Source organism: Panthera pardus, unplaced genomic scaffold (genome assembly GCF_024362965.1).
Source record: "Panthera pardus isolate Hobbes unplaced genomic scaffold, ASM2436296v1 HiC_scaffold_13, whole genome shotgun sequence".
NCBI lineage: Eukaryota > Metazoa > Chordata > Mammalia > Carnivora > Felidae > Panthera > Panthera pardus.
The window spans coordinates 135,384,013-135,407,100 of record NW_026526688.1 but is presented as its reverse complement, the minus strand read 5'-3'; the positions used below and the strand labels follow the sequence as shown (position 1 = coordinate 135,407,100).

General features: G+C 37.4%; 1 protein-coding gene across 13 annotated transcripts in view; it reads right to left on the bottom strand.

The window, feature by feature from the left end:
- WDFY3 (WD repeat and FYVE domain containing 3) overlaps nt 1–23,088 on the bottom strand; it is a 243,955-nt gene that overhangs the window by 178,276 nt on the left and 42,591 nt on the right. For 9 of the 13 annotated variants that reach the window (XM_019465333.2, XM_019465400.2, XM_019465375.2 and 6 more), the window contains one exon: nt 5,913–6,123. In XM_019465333.2, coding sequence (XP_019320878.1) covers nt 5,913–6,092 — 180 coding nt within the window. In that variant the 5' untranslated portion in view covers nt 6,093–6,123. Of the gene's footprint in view, nt 1–5,912; nt 6,124–7,594; nt 7,798–18,047; nt 18,098–23,088 lie in introns of all 13 variants that reach the window. The other 4 variants (XM_019465343.2, XM_053901418.1, XM_019465354.2 and 1 more) reach the window with 3 other exon arrangements.

The following is a 23,088-nucleotide window of genomic DNA, read 5'->3' as shown; positions in this document are numbered from 1 at the left end:
ATTCTCGGTATCCCTCTCTCTGCCCCTCCCCACTCACATTCACACTCTCAAAAATAAAAAAAATAAAAGTAAAGCAAGATAAAATAAAAAGTAAAGGTCAGTTGTAAGGGATAAAAAAAGAAAAACAACATTCAATTTAGGTGCTTTTCAAATATAAATAATTCAAAAACAAGGGAAGTTTCTAAAAGAAGACCTAGTTAATAAAATTATATTTTAAAAGACAAAATGAAGTGGGCCCCTGGGGTGGCTCAGGTGGTTGAGCATCCAACTTCGTCTCAGGTCATGATCATGCAGTTCAAGAGTTCAAGCCGCACATCAGGCTTTCTCTGCTGTCAGCGCGGAGCCCACTTCGGATCCTCTGTCTCCTTCTCTCTCTGGCCCTCCCTTGCTCACTCTCTCAAAAATAAACAAACATTAAAAAAAATAATAAAATAAAACCCACAATGACGTCTGATAACATATGCCATGGTAATTAACAATGGCAGTTAATTTTTAGAGGACTAAAATGTCATTCATTTTTGAATAGTTTAAACCAAGTATTTTCTCAATAAGCTTTTGTTCTTACGACTAAAACAGTTAATTATTTTTAAGAATGCTGGATAAACGTTATTCAGTTATTCTCAGACTCCGCCAGAATCTTTCAGATGGAGAGAATCCGTGAGAGGGAGGACAGCAGCAGCCTCCTTGCAGGACTGTGATAAAGACCACAGGAGGCAGCTGACGACCTCAGCGTGAGCCCTGGCCCAGAAAAAGGACTCAACACATGTCATTTCTCAACGTGTGTCTCTTAAAGTCAAAAATCACATACTGAAATAACACTACTGACCACGTTTTAAAAAAAATGATTCTGTAGATAGATGAATGCCCATGTGTAACAACATGGTTTATTTACAATTTAGCACGAATCAAGCAAAGTCTCAAAAATCGATAGTATGATTCATTTTTATTTATTTTTTTAATTATATATATATATATTTATTTATTTTTGAGAGACAGAGTGAGACAAAGTGAGAGTAGGGGAGGGGCAGAGAGAGAGAGGGAGACACACGATTGGAAACAGGCTCCAGGCTCTGAGCTGTCAGCCCAGAGCCTGATGCAGGGCTTGAACCCACAGACCGTGAGATCATGACCTGAGCCGAAGTCGGATGCCCAACCAACTAAGCCACCCAGGCGCCCCAGTATGATTCATTTTTAGCAATCATGGTAGGAATTCTAGAGCCCTACTGAGCTCTTTTATCAAACCTACTTCTTAGCAATAGAGAATGTTCGTGTATAAATGGTTGAACGTGAAATAAATATGGCTATATATTTCAAAACTTAATGGATGGGATGTCTTATCTAAAGACAATTGTAGTTTGTTAATAATAATCCAACAAACACTGTTTATATATTTTTTAAATTGGTCACAATGTTCCAGAAATAACTTCCAATCTTTTCATTAGTTAAAAGCTGACTGACCTTTATGATATTTAAATCACTCACTGTTTTAGAGACATAAGGCAATGCATATCTATGTGCTTTTACTCAGGCAATTAAAAATTTTTGACTTGACATAGGTCAATGGAACAGAATAGAACACTCAGAAATGGACCCACAACTATATGGCCAACTAATCTTTGACAAAGCAGGAAAGAATATCCAATGGAAAAAAAGAGGCTCTTCAACAAATCTGGGAAAACTGGATAGCAACGTGCAGAAGAATGAAACTGGACCACTTTCTTACACAATACACAAAAATAAATACAAAATGGATGAAAGACCTAAATGTGAGACAAGAAACCATAAAAATCCTAGAGAACACAGGCAACAACCTCACTGACCTCAGCCTTAGCAACTTTACTAGACACATTGCCAGAGGCAAGGGAAACAAAAGCAAACATGAACTATTGGGACCTCATCAAGATAAAAAGCTTCTGGACAGTAAAGGAAATAATCAACAACTATAAAAAACAGCTGTGGAATGGGAGAAGTTATCAGTAAATGGAATATCTGGTAAAGGGTTACTATCCAAAATACAAAGGAACTTAGTAAACTCAACACCAAAAAAAAAAAAAAAAAAAAAAAAAATCTGTGAAGAAATGGGCAGAAGACACGAATAGACACTTTTCCAAAGAAGACATCCAGTTGGCTAACAGACATGAAAAGATGCTCAACATCACTCATCATCAGGGAAATACAAATCAACACTATGATGAGATACCACCTCACACCTATCAGAATGGCTCAAATTAACAACACACAAAATAACAGATGTTGGCGAGGATGTGGAGAAAGGGAAAACCTCTTGCACTGCTGGTGGGACTGCAAACTGGTAGAGCCACTCCGGAAAACGGTATGGAGATTCATCAAAAATGTTAAAAATAGAACTACTCTATGATCCAGCAATTGCACTACTAGGTATTTACCCAAAGGACACAAAAATACAGAATCAAAGGGGTACATGTACCCCGGTGTTTACAGCAGCACTATCAATAATAGCCAAACTATGGAAAGAGCCCAAATGTCCATCGACTGATGAATGGATAAAGATGTGGTATGTATAATGGAATATTACTCAGCCATCAAAACAAATGAAATGTTGCCATTTGCAATGATGTGGATAGATGCAGAATGTATTATACTAAGCAAAATAAGTCAGAGAAAGACAAATATCATGATTTCACTCATATGTGAAATTTAAGACACAAAACAGATGAACATATGGGAAGGGGTAAAAAAAAAAAAAAAAGATTGAGAGTGAGAGAGCAGGAAACAAACCATAAGAGACTATTAACTATAAAGAACTGAGGGCTGATGAAGGGAAGTAGGTGAGGGATGGGCTAGATGCGGGATGGGCATTAAGTAGGGCACTTGTTGGAATGAGCACTGGGTGTTTGTTGTATGTAAGTGATGAACCACTGAATTCTACTCCTGAAACCAATATTGCACTATATGTTAACTAAAATTTAAATAAAAATTTGAAGAAATTTTAAATTAAAAATAAAAATTTAACTTGAAAGAAATGACAAACATAGGACACAAGAGAACAGTCTAAGCAATACAGCATCTCAAGTCTACTTTAAAAAAAAGACAAAACACAAATATTTATATGATTCTTCCAGTCTAAGCCTCATGTGGGCTGGCTGTAGAAGCCTAACTGATGAAATACATCGATACATATGTAGAATATTACTTATTAATTTATGTTAATATCTGAGAATAACAACTGTCCTAACTATCCTCCACATTATCATCACTTTGTAAATGTGTGTAAGTCTGAGAGAAGGAAATAACCTCAAACTATTCAGTGGGCAATAGTACAGGGCACTGAGGTAAAACAAAAATAAAAAGATTAGAAAAAAAGAAACAAACAACTTCCCAGAACTGATTCCAATAAAAATTAATGACTGTTACCTCACCAGGGCTTGAAAAAATGGCTTGTCCATAATCAGTTCTTTCCCTCGTTTTCAAAACAGCTATTTTAAACCTTTCCCCACTTCTCCTCGTGTTCCTATTCTACCATCTCCTCCCTGCATCATTCTCAGCCTCTTATTTCATAGATTAAAAAAATGAACATCCTCTAGATGTATTAATGTTTGCACCCTCTCTTCTATTCTACCCAACCTGATGGGTGACATGTGAACTGATCTCACTATGTTCCTCCTTGTACTCCTGCCCTTCTGCCTTACCAGCCCAGCAAAACCTTAATCCCAATAAACAACGTACCTGTCTGCCTCCTCTACTTTTACTTACACACCTGCTACTGAGTACCTGCAAGAGAAAAATCACACACCCACAAGGATAAGATCCAGTACAAATTTATCATCTCCAACTGTTACTGGACCCTCAATATCCTTCAATTCTTTTACTATCCCTTTCAACTATCTCTCTCATTTTCCTTCATTATTATTCCAAACCATCACACTTTCCTTAAGCCCAACTCAACTTACTCCAAGGCTCTTAACCGACCACATCTTCTGTTGATGACTACAAGAAATCAAGGTCATCAAGCAAGATCTTATTCAACTTCCCACCTCCTTAACTACAATCATATTCACACCCAACAAGATGTGCTCTCCTCTAGGATGAAATAAGTATTTTTCTCTTGCTGAAGACTCACCTGTCCCCCCCCCCCCCCCCCCATAATTTGACTCCATGCTCTCCTCCCTCAATCAATTTCATTCTTGGAATTTTCCAAATTTCCTCCTCTGCTGGTTTCTCCCCTTCTCTTTACGAACCTGGATTTCCTCCATCTTTACAAACAAAGCAAAACACTGAAAACATCCAGAAAAAACCCACCCTTTTGTAGCCAAGTTGACGTCCATCTATCTCTTTTGTTCTCTCTTTTTTCAAATTTCTATAAGCCCGGTATATTATTTACTGTCTCTTTTCATCTTCCATTCACTCCTCAACTCGCTGTTTTCTGGCTCCACCATTCTAGTAACTTACTACTCTCTCTTTTCCTATATTTACCTTTTGAACTCCATAATCACCCCCTCCTGATCCCTTTTGTGCTGACCAGCTCCTATTCTGTATTCTTTATGGGTTCCCCTCCTTTCATTAGACATTCGTACTCTCCATGATTCATCCTTAGCCTATTGCTCTTCTCACTTGGCATTATAAGCCATGAGCAATCTCTATCCCCTTCCAGCGTTTCAACTACCCCATCTGTGCCAGAGTCCAAAAAGCACATATCCAGCCAAATCCCCTACCTGAGCTTCCAATTGCCTACTGAATACATCCACGTGGGAAGCTTGCAAATAGTTCAGACTCAATGATCCAAACTGAATCTATCTTTTTAATCTTTCTTTCTCAACTACTGGGAAAAACATTCACCCAGTTTCCCAAATTAGAAAGCTAGGAGAGAGCTTGCCTTGGTTCCTTCTACTCTGATTCTATTGCTTAAAATACTTCATTGGCTCTCCATGCCTCCAGGAAAAAGTATTAGCTCCTAATACAACATATAAACCCATCATGACAAGCCTCCTATCAATCTTGACAGTCTTATTTTGGCTCTTCCTCACATAAAATCAGTTTCTTCAACTCGTTATAGATGCTGGCACATATTAGAATGTTTGTTGCCTTTCATCTTAACTCATACGTTAGCCTCTTACACTAATTACTTTCTTTGTTAATTTAGCCCAGTTAATTCCAATTGCGCTAATGCTTATCTTTTAATGCCTCATGAATCACATCACATTCTTGAAGGAGACTTCCTTCCCCAGATCCCCACATACTTAAAGACAACTTTCTTTTCAGGGGTGCCCTTCAGTGCTAAAACAGCTAAAGGTCACAGCAGCATTTGGCAGCGCAGAGTGGTGGGGCATCTAGAAGCCCTATGGAACCACCTGACCTTTTCAACCACGTACCTGTATACCTTCGATAAAAGTTTAAAAATTATTTTAAATAACCCCACCAAGATTGCTCCATATAATCAACTTGACAAAATACATTTAAAAATTAACTCTATTTAATAGAGTCCCTAGAGCCTACATCTATCCTCTTTCAAAATCTCTTACAGAAAACCTGCCAAACAACAAAGCAAACTGAGATGATTGTGTAAAGTATACAAAACACTTGGGCAATTAATTATACCATTTGGTGCAATAAACCATCAATTCAAAAAACAATGGAAATAACAAGTAGTAATTTACAACCTATCCCTCTTCCAACACTCAACCCAACCATTATAAGAACATTTTACAGAATGCTCTGTCTTCCTTTTATCTATTAGAACTAAATGGAGTTCACTCTGACCAGGCCTCAGATCAAGTCGCATGGCTTGAAAGCAAATTGAAAGGAAGGTATGAAAACATCAAGCTTCTTAAAAACTCATTCTATTATTTTCTTCCTACCTGTAATTTATTAGAAACTTGAAATTTCTGGAGTGCCACCCAATCCTGGAAGGCCTGGGCTTGGCAACCTGGACCTACCCTGTTAAACACTGGCAGCATCATGTACAGCTTCTCCTCTTGTTCCTTCTGAGTCATGTGCCGGGGAGGGTGGCACAGCTCAGTGAAGAGTCGGCGGAGGTGCATCAGTCCTAAGGCATTGTCTTGGGGGCTGCACTCCTCCTGCCTCGGTCGCCCCATGATCCTCTTCACCATGTTCATCTTGGCTGGTGGGTGATAAACTCTTCTAATTCTGTGGGAAGAAGTTCATACACAAAGTGTCATCATCTTGACCAGGTCAAGAGCTTAGAAAAGGCCAGAAAAAACACAAAATTCTATTTGAAAGTTCTCTTCTACTTCTTTAAATAGAAAAGGTAGAGAGGCAAAGGTAATTTTGATAAGTCTCCCTGACAAATTAGGAATCATGGCACCCAATATTCCTACTGGCTTTGACACAATTTATACAAAATGTAAAATATTAATTGAACAAGTATCAAATGTTTCCAATTAAACAGTCATTATGAAGCACAAAAAATAAAGGGATCACATATCTTACTACTAATATGCTGTTTAATAGCTGAGTATATATAAAAGAATGAAGACTAGAAAGTTCACCCTCACCTCAAACATCAAAACAACAATGAAACCCACCCCTCAAAACATGAAGCTTTTTATTTATTTTTAAGTTTATTTATTTATTTTTGAGAGACAGAGACAGAGAGAGAGAGAGAGAGAGAGAGAGAGAGAGAGAGAGAGAGAGGCAACAGCCCAAGTAAGCTCTGCACTGTCAGCGCAGAGCCTGACGCGGGGCTCAAACCAACCAATCGTGAGATTATGACCTGAGCTGAAACCAAGAGTCAGATGCTTAATTGACTGAATCACCCAGTCAATTGAATCTACTGAATCTAGGTCAGTCAACTGAATCTACTTTTAATTATTTAATTTTTTTTTCTATATGAAGGATTACAGTTTGGGTACCTGTTTGAAGAGTCTACTTTGTTACAGTTTGAAAACATGCAGATTAAAACAAATGATATCCCAATATATTTTACAAATCATAAGACAACAGTAAATTTTTTCATATAACTGAAGACCACTTTTTCAAACCGTACTTTGAAACCCTTTGGCAGGTCATGTTAATTCATTTAGTGGATCGTAATAAGCATTAAAAAAATGAAACAGAAGAACACATATAGTATGGTTGATTATTATTCCATGAAACTTATTTTAGGTAATTCATGCATACCAAATCACAACATAAAATGTATCCCTGGCTAGAGCTGCAGTTAAAAAATAAATAAAACAACCGCTGGGTTAGAATATGTAATAGAATCAATAACACTAAGCATTCAGGAAGAACTATCAGCCCTTTTCAACTACCATGAACTGCGCCAGCAATTAGCCAATTTCAGACACAAAAACAGGGCATCTTACAAAAGAAACCAGGAAAGTTGGGAGGACACTATGAATATACAGAACTTAGATAAAAAGCAATTTGCTTTCTAATCTGTAGAAAAGCAGGAATAGCCTGAAGATTAATTTTTAATTTTGCTTCATAACCACATAAGCCAGTAGACCATTTCTTAAGGAATGAAAGATTACTGCAAGGCTAGAGCTTTACTTACTAAACTTCTGTCCACTGATTTTTAAAACTCTAAGAACTGGCATCTTAAACATGCTTGCCCCTGAGAATTTTGAGTGAATTCCATATTGGCCACGGGTACCTGGTTATGCACTGTAGCCGACTGCAACAGGAGGCATGGGGTGACTCATATTAGGTGAGGAGTAGACAGACACTGCCTAGAGAGCTCTGCCGAGGGCTCATCTGTGTTGAGGGGCTGCTGTGCAGAGAGCACTCAGTATATTCTGAGGGGTCCAATCGTGGGGCAGGGTGCTAAGACACACAGGCAAACGGCCAAGAGAACCTCTAAACCACAAAATGAAAAACAAAAGGTAGTTTAGTTCAAAGCTGTTTAACATATTTCATTCTTGGAAAATACGTAAGTCCTCCAGTTATAAAGATTTCAACAAATATATTCAAATAGCCTATGTGGTATTTACAGTCCTGGAGAGTCCCAGAACAAAAATAAAATTTGAAGTAAATTATAAAACTTATGGTAATTAGCTAACATTTTAGATTATGCTTATCTCTGTTCTTTTTCCTTAGCCCATATCTAGAGTTCAATAATCTGGACAGTCCTGGCGAGGATTTAGGAGATTCACGTTCCCCTAACACTTCAAAAAGTTTCTTTAAGCAAAAGATCCCAGCTTTCCAAGGGATCCATGTCATTTTTTAAAAAGTCACATAGTACTCTAAATTAGAGCCTCCAAGCACTTTCAGACCTTCTCCTTTGCTCTTCATTCTAACTTAAGCAAGTGGATGGAAGAGAGGATTAACTCCACCTTTAAGCAAGGCCCTGAGACAAGAGCAACTTGCTCAAAATCTCACAGTAATAAGGAACTGGATGAGAATCCATGCCTCCCACCTCCCGTTCAAGTACCCTTCCGGCTTACTCATATTCACGTGCCTATTTTAAATTATTCAATTCTTGGAAACTGACACTCTAGCATGTTTGTTTATCACCAAGCAGTGGTTACAATGGGAAAGAAATCTTTGATTTTTCTTAAAAGTCTAAACTAACAAACTTTCATTAAAAAAAAAAAAACCCACACTATCACATAACGACCAACATTAACTAGATGCAATAATGCTATTGTACTGTCTCTATTTAAGATTTATCTGATACAAAAGGATATATATCAATCAGCTAAGTAGGTTTACTGGTATTTCTCACTGAGATAATTGCAGTAATGGAAAACATTCAGATTCCTCTTTTTTCTCCAAACTTACCAAGAAACACTTAAGCATATTAGATTGCTGGTTCATTGCTTTATTTCCACTCCAATATTCATATTTAAAGTAGCATTCAGACCAAGAACTATCATGTTTACAATACTCCTCAGCAGTGAAAGACTAAAAAGAATAAGCATTTTTCAGTCAAACCTGTACAAACATACCCGTATGAAATAGGTAACTTCAGGTGAACCCCCTTGAATCCTGGGTTTCTCTCATTTGTAAAATCTTTCCTCACAGCCTTTTGGTTATGCATACTAAAAGAACTTCATTTCTATTACGTGCCAAGCACATTAGTTACACTCAACAATTCTTTTTTCTTTCTTTATAGCTTAATCACGAAACATTTAATCCTTTTCATTTACATTTTTAGTTACTTCAGCAAGGAAGGAAAACAGTTTAAGCCTTTACAGTACTAGGTTTTAGAGATTTACACAATGATAAAACATTAACAAAATATTTATTCCTTTGTTAGATGCTCAATAAGAGGCTTATAAAGTAATATAGAAGAGATGCAAAATATAATAGTAATAATAATAATAATAATAATAATAATAATACACCACAGAATGATTATTCTGGAGGTAATGTTATTAGAGGTTTTCAAAATATTTATAAAGATTATTCTTTATAAGAACTGGTTTTCTAATACAAACCCTATTTTGTTTCACAAGGGAAAAGTGTTTGTACTGCCATCCTGCCAACAGGGGGTTATTTAAATAGCAATGAGATAATTACTGCAATGAGCCCAGACAGTATTTCTTATTCTAATCTCCCATGTTAATGCTTGAAAATCCCAGATACTTTAACCTTCTCCCCACCCCCCACCAAAAGTCTTTAAGAAGTCTGCCATTATTTAAATTATAGAAGGGTATAAAACAAAGAAATAGCCTACATTAAAAAAAATATATATTTGTCAAGTAACTAGCTGCCTCTGAGCAGCTCAGCTAAAAGCTTAAAATAGCTTTTCTAAATAGCCCCTTAATTCCACAAGAGAAAAAACAAATATCTCACATTGCTAAGAGAAATCAAAGAATTACTAGCAATTTCTCAGCTTTTTATTTTGTTCTTAAACTTTCTGTGGGAAAAAAACCTATTTTTTTTTTTCTTCACTGTAAAGAGTACAAGCAAAACTTCTTACACTTTCGAAGAGTAAAGGACAAAACTTGGAGAGGTTCCCCATGAACTGGGTCTATAACCCAACAATCTAACATATATGTACACCGAAAAAGATCTATTAAAAAAAAAAACAAAGAGAGAAAAAGACCTACAGATACAGTCCTAAATTAGAATTTAACTTTTCTGCCTGTTGGAGCATTTTTTGCCTTACAAGGACACTTGTTATCAGATTATAGCCTCATCTGTAAGATATTATAAGGTCAGCGACCTCACTTATATGGCAAAATATAATTACTTAAGACCTATTCCCAATATCCCTTCATCCTTCCCAGCCCATCTGTATACTCATCATCCATACACATACTGGACAACTTCTCAAAGCATCTTTTTGCTGTGCTTAATTTTCTCTCTTCATAGGCAAAAGCATATTCCAAAGTCAAAAGCAACTCCCATCCATTTAAGAACATTTCACATATGATTTCCAAGTACAAGCAGCCATTTTTGACATCTCCCTGACACCATTCTTGAACCCCTACTTCTCACAGGCTGCACTGCTGTTTTGAGAGCTCCAAAGGCAAATTTACTCTAATAGTTAAATGGCAGTTGGAGTATTTGATATGATGAATCCAGTGTAATTAAATTATATTATGGAATAAATAAATAAAATAAATTTTATAGGCTGACCTGAAATCCCCAGCACTCTCTGAAAGTGTATTTTCATGCAAATTGCATTCTGAATTTTGTAAAACACCCACAAAAGTATATAGCACGATGCTTCTGTAGTTGAAGGTTGCCTAATACCAACACATTTTTGCATTCTACATACCTCCACTTAATTCTAGTACAAGCCAACAGCTCTGTCATCATTTACCAATATCCTCAGTGGATGGCACAGTGCACTGACCTCAGCAGCGAGATGCATATTAGCAGGTCCCAAACCTTCAGGGCCATAACCCTAAACCTACCACCACTAGGAATTTCTCTACTTCTCAAATTTCAAATTGTGAAATCTCACTCTAAGATCCTAATTTTCAAAACCTCTGCCTTTCTCACCCCCTAAACCTGTGGTCTCTACTGAAAATGATACACGTCAGAAAGTCATTTACATAACAAAAGGAAGAGGAATGTCTGAGAAGGAATAAATAAAGGTAAAATAAAATTTTATTATTCTTTTTCTTAATTCAAGTATAATTAATATACAGTGTTACATTGGTTTCAAGTATACAATATAGTGATTCAACAATTCCATACATTGCTCACCAAGATTAGTGTACTGTTGGGGTACCTACATGGCTCAGTCAGTTAAGCATCCAACTCTTGATTTTGGCTCAGATCATGATCTCATGGTTTGTGAGCTTGAGCCCCATATTGGGCTCTGCATTGACAGTGTGGAGCCTGCTGAGGATTCTCTCTCCCCGCCCCTCCCCTGCTTGTTCGCACATGTACTCTCTCTTTCTCACAAAATGAATAAACTTAAAACACACATTAAAAAAAAAAAGATTAGTTGTACTCTTGATCCCCATCACCTATTTAAAGTCTTTTTTAATGTTTATTTTTTGTGAGGGAGAGAGAGACAGACAGCAAACGGGGGAGGGGCAGAGAGAGGGTAACAATCCGAAGCAGGCTCAAGGCTCTAAGCTGTCAGCACAGACCCCAATGTGGGGCTGGAACTCACGAACCGTGAGATCACTACCTGAGCCAAAGTCAGATGCTCAACCAACTGAGCCACCCAGGAACCCCAATCCCCCTCACTTATTTAACCCATCACCCCTACCTCACCTCCAGTAACCATCAGTTTGTTCTCTATAGTTATCAGTTGGGTTTTTTTTTTCCTTTTTTCTTTGTTTTGCTTCTTAAATTCCACATTATGAGTGAAATCATATGGTATTTATCTTTCTCTGACTTATTTCATTTAGCATTATATCCTCTAGCTTCAACCATGTTGTTGCAAATGGCAACATTTCACTCTCTTTTAATGGTGGAGTAATATTCCATTGTATATATACACCACACCTCCTTTATCCATTCACTTATGGACAGACACCTGGGTTGCTTCCATATCCTGGCCATTGTAAATAATGCTGCAATAAACAAAGGGGTGCATATATCTTTTCAAATTAGTGTTTTCATTTTCTTTGGGTAAATACCTACTAGTGAAATTACTGGATCATATGGCATTTCCAGTTTTAAGTTGTTTGAGGACCCTTCATACTGTTTTCCCTAGGGGCTGCACCAGCTTGCATACAGTGTGCAGGGATTCCCTTTTCTCCACATCCTTGCCAGCACTTGTTATTTCTTGTGTTTTTGATTTTAGCCATTCTGACAGGTATGAGGTGATATCTCATTGTGGTTTTGATTGCATTTCTCTGATGATTAGTGATGTTGAGCATCTTTTCATTTGTCTGCTGGCCATATGTATGTCTTTGTGCAAACATGTCTACTCATGTGTCCTGACCATTTTTAATTGTATTATTTGTTTTTTTGGTGTTGAGTTGTGTTAGTTATTATGTTTTGGGTTTGTTTGTTTTTTTAAGCTTATTTATTTTGACAGAGAGTGCAAGTGGGGGAGGGACAGAGAGAGGTAGGGAGAGAGAGTCCCACACAGGCTCCATACTGTCAGTGCGGTGTCTGCTGTGGGGCTCAAACTCACGAAGCATGACATCATGACCTGAGTGGAAACCAAGAGTTGGACGCTTAACTGACTGAGCCACCCAGGCGCCCCTATATATTTTGTATATTATTAACCCCTTACCAGATACAGAATTTGCAAATATCTTCTCCCATTCAGTTGGTTGTCTTTTTATTAAGTTGATTGTTTCTTTTGCTGTACAAAAACTTTTAATTTTGGTGTAATCTTTGATTATTCCTAATTGATCTAAGAATTGTTTTTAAAATAATAATAGTAATACTGTATTGTGAATTAATGAGATGAATGACAGCAATCTCATAAAGGGACAGGAGGGAGGAATTAGGAATAATGTAGTAAGATACCTGTATTATACCTTAATAATAGTGTTACTTGTAGGCAGATAAAGATTAGTAAAAAATTCATACTCTAAGGCAACCACTAACTTGTTAAAAATAAAAGTAATTGATATGCTGAGAGAAGATAAAAGGAAATTATGTTAAAACCAGTTAAAACTAGAAAAGGCAGAAAAGAATGGGGGAAACAAAGAACAAATGCAGCAAAGAGGAAAATTAAAAATATGACAGATATTAATCCAACTAGATCAATAATCACTTTAGATCTGAATAGTCTAAATGCACCAATTAAAAGATACAAGGCTATCACAGGGGATTAAAAAATACATCCCAACTACATGGTGTCTACAAGAAAGTCACTTTTTTGAAAAAAATTTTTTTAACGTTTATTTATTTTTGAGACAGAGAGAGACAGAGCATGAACGGGGGAGGGTCAGAGAGAGAGAGGGAGACACAGAATCTGAAACAGGCTCCAGGCTCTGAGCAGTCAGCACAGACCCCGACGCGGGGCTCGAACTCAGGGACCGCGAGATCGTGACCTGAGCCGAAGTTGGACGCCTAACCGACCGAGCCACCCAGGCGCCCCAAGAAAGCCACTTTAAATGTAAATAACAGTAAAGCCTTCGATTGCAAGTAAGTTGTTCTGTGAGCATCCCACAAGATGAGCCAACATTTCTAATAAATTTTAACTTGACAAATGAGCGATGTCTTGCAATACAAGTAGTACAAGATGCCAAATGTCACATGATCACAACTGAGCCAATGGTTCTTCTCTCTTTCACTGTGGGATTGTGGGTGATATTCTCCCATGCTCAGATGCTTGGTATCAGGCCGTGGTGTCTGGCAGAAATCAGTGATTTTTCAGAACACTGGAAGGTGCCCACAACTGACACTGGTGTATTTTTTGTCACTTCAAAGCACCTATGGACACTCTTTTGCTTTTCCATACAAGAATAAGCTTAGGAATGCTTTGCTTCATTCTAGGTCAGGCTACCTGCAGGACACAGACCCTTTCCTCTGCTGCCTTATTGCCAGTTACACTAAATACAATATATGACAAGAGTTTAATACTGTACTGTAGTCAACATCTGCTAGTGATAGTGAAAGTCATCTTACACAATAACCCTCCTTTCTGTTGTCTCCCTCACACCAGCCACAAAGATTTTTCAAAGGTAAGTGTGGGTTGATTTGTTTATTTTTCCTTATATTTTGTATTATATTACAGTATTGTAATCATTTTTATATGAATATTACAGAGTTGTGGAATGAATCATCAGAGTCTCCATTATTTTGTAAGGGGAAATTCACTTTGATACACAAGTGCTTTGGATTACAAGCATATTTCTGGAATGAATTGTGCTCGCAAACCAAGGTTTTACTGTAATCAGACAAGTTAAAAGTAAAGAGATGGAGAAAGATACACAATGCTAACTTCAGAAGAAAGCTGAAGTAGCTATATTAATTTTAGACAACAGTCTTTAGAACAAGGAAAAATATCAGCGATAAAGAGGGTCATGACAATACTGACAAAAGGGTCAATTCTCCAAGAAGGTAACAATCCTTAACATGTATGAGCCTAACCAAGAGTATCAACCAACGTAAGGCAAAAAACTGATAGAATCAGGGGTGCCTGGGTGGCTCAGTCGGTTGAGTGTCCGACTCTTGGTTTCAGCTCAGGTCATGATTTCATGGTTCGTGGGTTTGAGCCCTACATTGGGCTCTGCACCGACAGCATGGAGCCTGCTTTGAATTCTCTGTCTCCCTCTCTCTCTGCCCCTCCCCTGCTCATGCACTCTGGCTCTCTCTCAAAAATAAATAAGCAAACATTTAAAACTGATAGAATCAAAGGGAGAAAGAGTCTTCAACAGCTCTCCTACAATAATTGACAGATCAGGGATCAGGTGTGCAGGAAATCAATAGAGACAGTTTACTGAACAGTACTATCAATCAATTGGATCCACAGTTGATATTTATAGAACACTCTATCCAACAAGAGAATACACATTCTTCTCAAACTCACATGGGACATACTTCAAGATAAATCACACATTGTGCCATAAATACCCTTTAAAAATTTTAGAACAAAGTATGTTCTAAAATTACAATGGAATTAAACAGAAAATCAGTAACATAAGACAGCTAGAAAGGCCAAATATTTAAAATTAAATAATACCCCCTTATTTTATTTTAGAGAGAGAGAGAGCAAATGCAAGGTGGTGAGAGCAAAGGAAGAAAGAGAATCTCAAGCAGGCTTGAAGCTCGGCACGGAGCCAAACACAGGGCTTGATCCTAGGACACTGGGATCATGACCTGAGCTGAAATCAAGAGTTGGATGCTCAGCCAACTGAGCCACCCAGGCGCCCCAAATAACACACCTTTAAATAACACATGGAAGAAGTATCAAGAAAAATTTACAAACATTTTGAACAAAATGAAAATACAACTTGTCAAAATGTATAAAATACAGTGAAAGATGTTTTTCGAGGGACATTTGTAGCACTCAATACATAGATTACAAAAGAAAAAAGAGCTAAAATTCTACCTTAGGAAAGGAGAAAAAGAAGAACAACTTAAACTTCAAGAAATGGAAGGAAATAACAAATTAGGGCAAAAATCAATGAAACTAAAAACAGAAAAACAATATAAGGATAAAAAAGCTGTTTCTTTGAAATAATCTATAAAATTAGTCTAAATCTCATTAACATGTGACTGGTATTCTTGCCTAGAGCATACCTTCCTAAAGCTCCTAAATTATCTCCTGAAAAACAAAGGAGATATCACATCAATTCTGATTTAAAACCTCTGTTGATTTCCTTATTGCCTAAGAATAAATTGAAATACCTTAATCTAAGTCCTTAGACACTCTGGTCTCATGAATACTTCCAGCCTCCTCTCTTACTAAGCTAATTCTCTTGCTGTTAATTCTGCCACACTGAAAGTATCTCCCAGCCTGGTCGGGTTTTTAGTCCTCTGGGTGTTTGTGTGTTACCTGCCAAGGATGTCCCTCCTCCACTTTTCCTAGCAGGCTTAAAACAGCTCTGAGGTCACTTTTCAGAGAAGTTCTTTCTCAAATCTCTAGCCAGAGTGTGTTATGCTACATTTTATCCTACCATGGTACTTTAATGATAGTCTATTGTAGAATATTCATCATTAAAAAGTATAGCATAGTGGTTACACAAATTTTGCAGTTAATTGCCTGGGTTCAAATCCTAGCTGCAGGAGCTGTGTAACTTGACTAGGTTGGTTGCTATCTTTGTGCATCAGATTCCTCACGTGTAAAAAGACAGTAACTATCAGAACCCACCTCGCAGTGTTTTTGTAATGTACTTTACCAAATGAGTTACCACAAGAAAAGCACTAAAATTAATACCTAGCGCAAGAGCTCAGTGACAGCCATCAAGACTCATTCTACTGCAATATACATATACCAATATTACTAGTTACTCCCATTAGTCTGTAATTTCCTCATGGTGGGAACCAAATTTCAGTTAACTTTGTATTGAGTTCACAGTAGATAATGGGCGATTGAATATTAAGATTAACTTACATATGGTCATACACCTGGTATGTGAGAATATCAGATTTTATGTCCAGATATTCTGAATGTGCTAGTTTTACTATTCCTCACACAGACGAAAACATATTACACATAAAATTCTTAAGAACTTATAGTGTATGTATCCTAGTTCTCTTCCTATAGAAAATCTTCACCGTTCTTAAACATCTCCGGGGAGGGGGGAGGGGGGGGATCACATCAACAACCACTTACCTTTCAAGTTACCAACTTCCTCAAAGATCATTTCTCCTTACTTATCAATTTCTTTCACTAACCTACAAATTCCCTCAAAGCCATCTGCACTTCTCAAATCCTTAACACCTAGCCAAGGATTTAATACACAGTAGAAATGAATCAATGAACAAACGATTCCCACAGCTTTTAGGAAAGTATGAATTTCAAGGCTTTTCATTATGTTTTCATTATGTGGCCCCCGCCTAGATCTAATAACGCTATTCACCTCCTACCCTTCCACTTTACTGCTCCTATACCTATACCTCCCTGCTATGCCTTCACACTTCTATGCCTGCCCACACTCTGAACCGTGGGGGGGGAGGGGGGGGCGCACTCCAGGGCTCTAATTTACCTATTAATCACACTTTAGATCCCAGTTCAACTGTCCCTCTTCTAGAAAGCATTACCCAATCTCCCAATTTGATAGAGATGCTCTCTTCTTTGTCACCATACAATCCTGTGTATATCTTCATCACAGCATTTTTCACACTGTTACGTAACTGTTAATTTGGTTTTTTTCCAACACTGGACAAATACAAGATTATGGAAGGCAAAGACCATGTCCTATTCAACTTTCTCCCACATGGGCGCTTGGTGGCTCAGTCAGTTAAGCGTCTGACTCTTGATTTCGGCCCAGGTCATGATCTCATGTTTCATGAGATCGAGCCCTGTGTTTGACTGTGCAATTAACAGTATGGAACCTGCTTGAGATTTTCTCTCTCTCTCTCTCTCTCTCTCTCTCTCTCTGTCCCTCCCCTCCTCCCCACATGCCTGTGTTCTCTCTCTCAAAATAAATAAATAACCATTAAAAAAAAAAAAGAAACTTTCTTCCCCCAACATTTAACCCTTGGCAAATAAGAGACAGGTAACAAATGATTGATAACTAGTAAAACTTTCTCCCCCAACATTTAACACCTGGCAAATAAGAGACAGGCGACAAATGACTGATAACTAGTAAAAAGTGATCAATGAAAGTTTACAAGTTGAATGAACTGGAGGCAGCTCAAGCCAAAGGTAAGTTAAAGTGATTTAAAATAGGCCACAGAGGGAGAAATTTTTCTCTAAATTCCTTATCTGTTTATTTTAAAACAAGAAGGTTTAGTAGAAGACAACTTCGTTCTTTATGGTTTGTTTAAATTCAATTTTATTACTTAAAAAAGTAAACCATTACCATATGACCATTTTTGCTCAGAGGTGTTGGGTACCCAAAGTGTATTTTTTTAAGTAGTTAGGGGAATCTGATACAAATTCAGAAGGTAAGAACTGAATGGGAAGGTAGGGGCAGAAGGGACCAAAATCAGCACTAATAGAGTTGGTTGGTAAGCAGATGATGACAGAATGCAAGGCAGGAAGCCAGAATCCTCCACAGGGAACAGACACATCAACAACAATCCTGAGGATGAGAAACATGCAGGAGAGGAAGTCAGCTTACCACTATCAACAACAAGTCATTCCTGCGTGAGTGGGAGTAGACGCTGTGACCTGAAAGCAGGGAAAAGGAAAGGACAAACACAAAAGATGGTGCAGAATTGTATTACTAAAATCGTACAAATGAAATAATAATGATATCGATGAAAATAAGAATGGGAAAGTAAGTGTCGACTTCTTTGCAGACTGATTATACAATGATGAAGGCTTTAATTGTGAATTATACTTTGATTTCTCTCAAAGTATCAGAGTTCATACATTCAGGTAAATTTTGCTCTATCCCTCAGTTATCTTTGAAGGCTATGTACACATAATGCAGCTGACATGGTTCAAAACAGTTTTTAAAATCCCTCTTGAAAGTTGCTTCCAGAACATTCTATAAGCCAAATCCAAAAATCCATGTCATCATGTGTCACCAGAAATGGAATTACCCAGCTTGCTCATTTGCCTTAGTTTCTAAACTTCCTCCAAATAACTTTTGCCTATTACTAAATATCAAATCCTTCCCAAAGACTGAAAATGCACCACTAATAATCAAAAGAATGCACTGCAGACTCTGCAGCTGATTATAGGGAAAATATTCTAAATAGATTCTGAGCAATGGCAAGTGTCTGTCCACGACATGCAAAGCCCTGTGAGAGTACCAATCCTCCATGGTGGGGCTCTATTTATTTTTCTAAAATTCCTAACAGATCAGTACAACTTCCCTGAAAAGTGACATGACTGCTTGCAGTGGCATACAGTCAAAACCCTTTGCAAGGCAAAAAATGTTTCTCAAATTCTGCTGTATACCTAATTTTGCAGCTTTGTCTTCTGCAATATCCCTCCCCTCATTTTATGCTCATTGAATGTCACCTACCCGCTATTCCTGGAACATTAGAATTTCAAACCCTTCATGCTTTCCCCTACCTGGTCTTTCCTCTGCCTGAAATGGCCTCCTCAGGCATTTCTGCCCAGGAACCTCTGATGGATAGTTCATGATCTTACTTATTGTAGTAACGTGATCACGGATTCAAATAAATATTCATCATGGCATGCCCTATCTCACCCAGGTCTCTTTCTGTTCCAGCTACCTAGCTCTGCTTTCAACAGCTTATATTCACCATGTCCTTGCCACTAAAGCTATTAAGAAAGTAATCTGAAAAACAAAACTTTTAAAACATTTGTAAGAAAATGTTAGAAAATATCTTTATAACCTCAGGGTAAAGAAGAATGTCTTAAAAATAAAAAACTACACACAAAATTAATCTTATCAAATTAAAACTTAATAACTTCTGTATATGAAAAAATCAACAGAAAGAAAGTAAACACTAGCCACAAATTAGGAATGAAATATCTGTAATACCAAAATGAACAAAAAAGCAGGTGAACTAAAATACATACAGGCTACAAATCACTGAGAAAAGCAAACCATGCAATAAAAAAATAAATGGAAAAAAGACAAATTCATCCAAGAAAATGAATGGCCACAAATCTAAGAAAGGCTGCACAACCTCATTGGTAATAAAGGAAATGAAAATTTATAATTTTCTGATGGATTCTTGAGTTCTGGTAAGAATGTTTGTTCATTTACCCTATGTGTAGGTCTATGGCACTATCATCCACCCATCCCAAATCCACAATATTCATTCTTAACACCTAGAAAAACACGCACTGGTGGATCCACATGAAGCTTCTCCACCAGGGTTGAGCCTGCAGCCAACAGCCAACAACACAATGTGATCCCACCTGGGGCTATTTGTCAACCTACCACAGGTAGAGTAAAAACATATTAGGATTCATGGAGGGTATTTCCTGGGGAACAGGCAGCTCCACTACCATTTTTATAAATTGAACCTGGTTTGAGATCAGTGACCTACATATTTTTAAAAAAATAAAACTTAGGAATTTTTAAAAATAGATACATTTTTCTGCTCTATTTTTTAGTGTTCACTACATACTTGACATACTGAAGATGAATTAATAAATGTATTATGGATGGCTGCACGGATAGTTACGTGGGTAGAGTGAGGCAGGAAATCTTCCTGCTGACACTTTCCTTATTAACTTTTCCATACATTCCTCGATCCAAATTATTTTAAATATTCTTTATTCATTTAATAGAGATATATGAACGAAACACTTATAAAATTTATAAAATCCTTAAAGAAACCTACTGTATAAAAGGCGGGTCCTGATATGAAATCTTACAAACAAAAAAATTACTTGTTACTGGATATAAGCTTTTGCTAATCAGGGTATTATTGTTTCCTTTCTAATTTTTTGCATTAGATATTCTTCTACAAATGAAATATAAAAACGTATTGACACTCTCCTGAGTGGTACATTCTCACTAACGGGGTTAAGGGAAGGGAATTAAGGAGTGAAGGGTGGAAGGAAAAAAGAAAAGAATAAGAAAACTGTTAGGATGTCCTTGGAACCACAGTAGAGGGGATGGCCACCTTGCCAGCGCAACCCAACGAAAAGCCCCTAGTAGCTGCCAGAAGAATTGGAGGTCAACCAATCACCGAGTGACAGCACGACCTGACTCGGAAAAAGGCCCACCGGGACCCAGAACCGGAACCGCTGCGGCTTAAAAACCCCACCCCACCACACCTGGGTGCGACTTCCCTGACTCTTCTCTCTCTCTTTCCCTGAGTCAGGGAACCTCGCCCGAGACCTTAGTTCCCAAATAAAGCCTTTGACTGCTAAAATTTTTTAGCTTCTGACTCCTATCTTTACCCTGCCTTACACCTGACCCTAACAAAACCTGTATTTCTCTATTCTTCCAATACCAACCAACACACAAGAATGATTGCCACAAATAGCCATGTCCTAATTACATCATTTCACTGTTGATCACATGTAGCCTATTTTAAAAAATACCTTTGGGGAAGAGTAAGAGAAGAAATGCTATTCTTAACAGTTAGTTATCTAATACATTTTATAAATCCATCCAAAATATTGACAATATTTTGAATATACTGCCCTTTATTCTGGGGAAATAAGTTAGTAAAGTGAATAATTTTGCACAGTACAACTCAGTTTACCATATTTTTCCTATATTAGTTTCATCCTCCTCTTAGAGGGAATGCCATCTAATGATATATATAAAACTATATAAAATACTACTTTAAACAAATTGGCCCTGACCCCCTGATGATGTACAGATGACTGCTCCCTAGGTCTGTTGATTTTTTTCAAACATGCTATAATAAAGCCTAACTCTGTTTTGGGGAAACAAATCTAAAAAAAGCACTGACTTTTCTTTCAGACCAGAGGATCAAGCATACCCAGCTGTTATTCTCATTCTGCTCATCTCTTTACATGTTTTGCAGTTAACATCTCAACTAGAGCTGGGGAACAAAAGTATAAGCTATACAACTGAAATCTCCCAGTTCAGATATTTAAATAGCAGGCTTAGAGCATTTGGAGATGAACATTAAATATAAAAACTATTTTACTTCAAATGTCTAGGCTTTTGAATCTAACTGCTTAAACAGAAAATACAATCTTATAAGAAAAAGAATTTTCTATAAATGAAGGGTATAAAGTTTCATTTTGTTACTTAACTTCCTCCTACGAAGTATAGGAAACATTCTAAAAATCACAATTTGGATTGGGCAAGATGTTCTAGGCAGGGAAGTGCAGCACCCAGACTTGGGATTCAAGAAAATACAGATTACTTTGCAGCTTTATTTTTTTTCTGAAATTATATAAAAGAAAGTTATTCTACAGTCATCCCAAGACACTTTTGTTGACTTTGCTAAAAAACCAAAATTTAGGACTTCAAAAAAATGGGGGAGAAAAGAGACCCATTAAGTAATTACACTTAATTATATTTAAAGAAATGGATTTGGAATTGCTTTTTTTTTTTAAGTTTATTTATTTTTGAGAGAGAGAGGAGAGAGAGAAGGGCAGGCAGAGAAAAAGGAGAGAGAATCCCAAGCAGGTTCTGCACTGGCAGCGCAGAGCCCCACACAAGGTTCGAATCCACGAACTGAGAGATCATGACCAGAGCTGAAATCAAGAGTCAGACACTTAACCGACTGAGCCACCCAGGCACTCCTGGATTTGGAATTCTAATATAATTACATTTAAAGAAACTGATCAAGAATTTCCAATACAAATGTTTCATGGATCATGTTTCTACTTAACGTGTTAAACATAATATAAATGTCATTAAGAGGTAACAACGAAACTTGTCAAAACTTAATGAAACTTGGGTATTATTTTATATTTATTTTCTATTTTTAAAAAGTTATTTTTAATTTTTTTTAATGTGTATTTATTTTTGAAGGAGAGAGAGACAGAACATGCAGGGGAGGGATAGAGAGAGGGGGACACAGGATCCAAAGTGTGCTACAGGGTCTGCGCTGTCAGCACAGAGCCCGATGTGGGGTTCAAACCCACAAACCGTGAGATCATGAACTGAGCTGAAGTCGGACGCTTAACTGACTAAGCCACCAAGGCGCCCCTATTTTTTTTTTTTTTTTTTTACTTTACTTATTTTGAGAGAGATAGAGACAGCACGAGTAGGGGAGGAAAGAGAGAATCCCAAGTAGGATCCACACGGCCAGTGCAGAGACCAGTGTGGGGCTTGAACTTACAAAACTGTGTTGATCATGATCTGAGTCAATACCAAGTGTGGCACTTAACCGAGTCACTGAAATGCCCCTATTTTCTGTTTTTTTAAAGTAGGCTCCATACCTAACACGGAGCTTGAACTCACAACCCTGGGATCAAGAGTTGGATGCTCTACTGACTGAGCCAGCCAGGCGCCCCAAATTATGTAATTATAAATTTTGAAAATAAACCTCTGCCAATCATGGTAATAAAACCAGTGGCCGGCTAAGAATAAACAAATTGAAATGTATGACAGAGCTCAGAAGCAGACACATGCTTGTATTAGGAACCTAGTGTATGATGAAGGTCAGAAGAAAGGATGACAAACTGACTTCTACCTAAAGCCATATACAAAGGTGGATTCAAGGTAGATTAAAGACCGAATAATGAGAGATAAAACTATAAAGAGAAGAAAACAAATGAGGATATCTTTATGAATT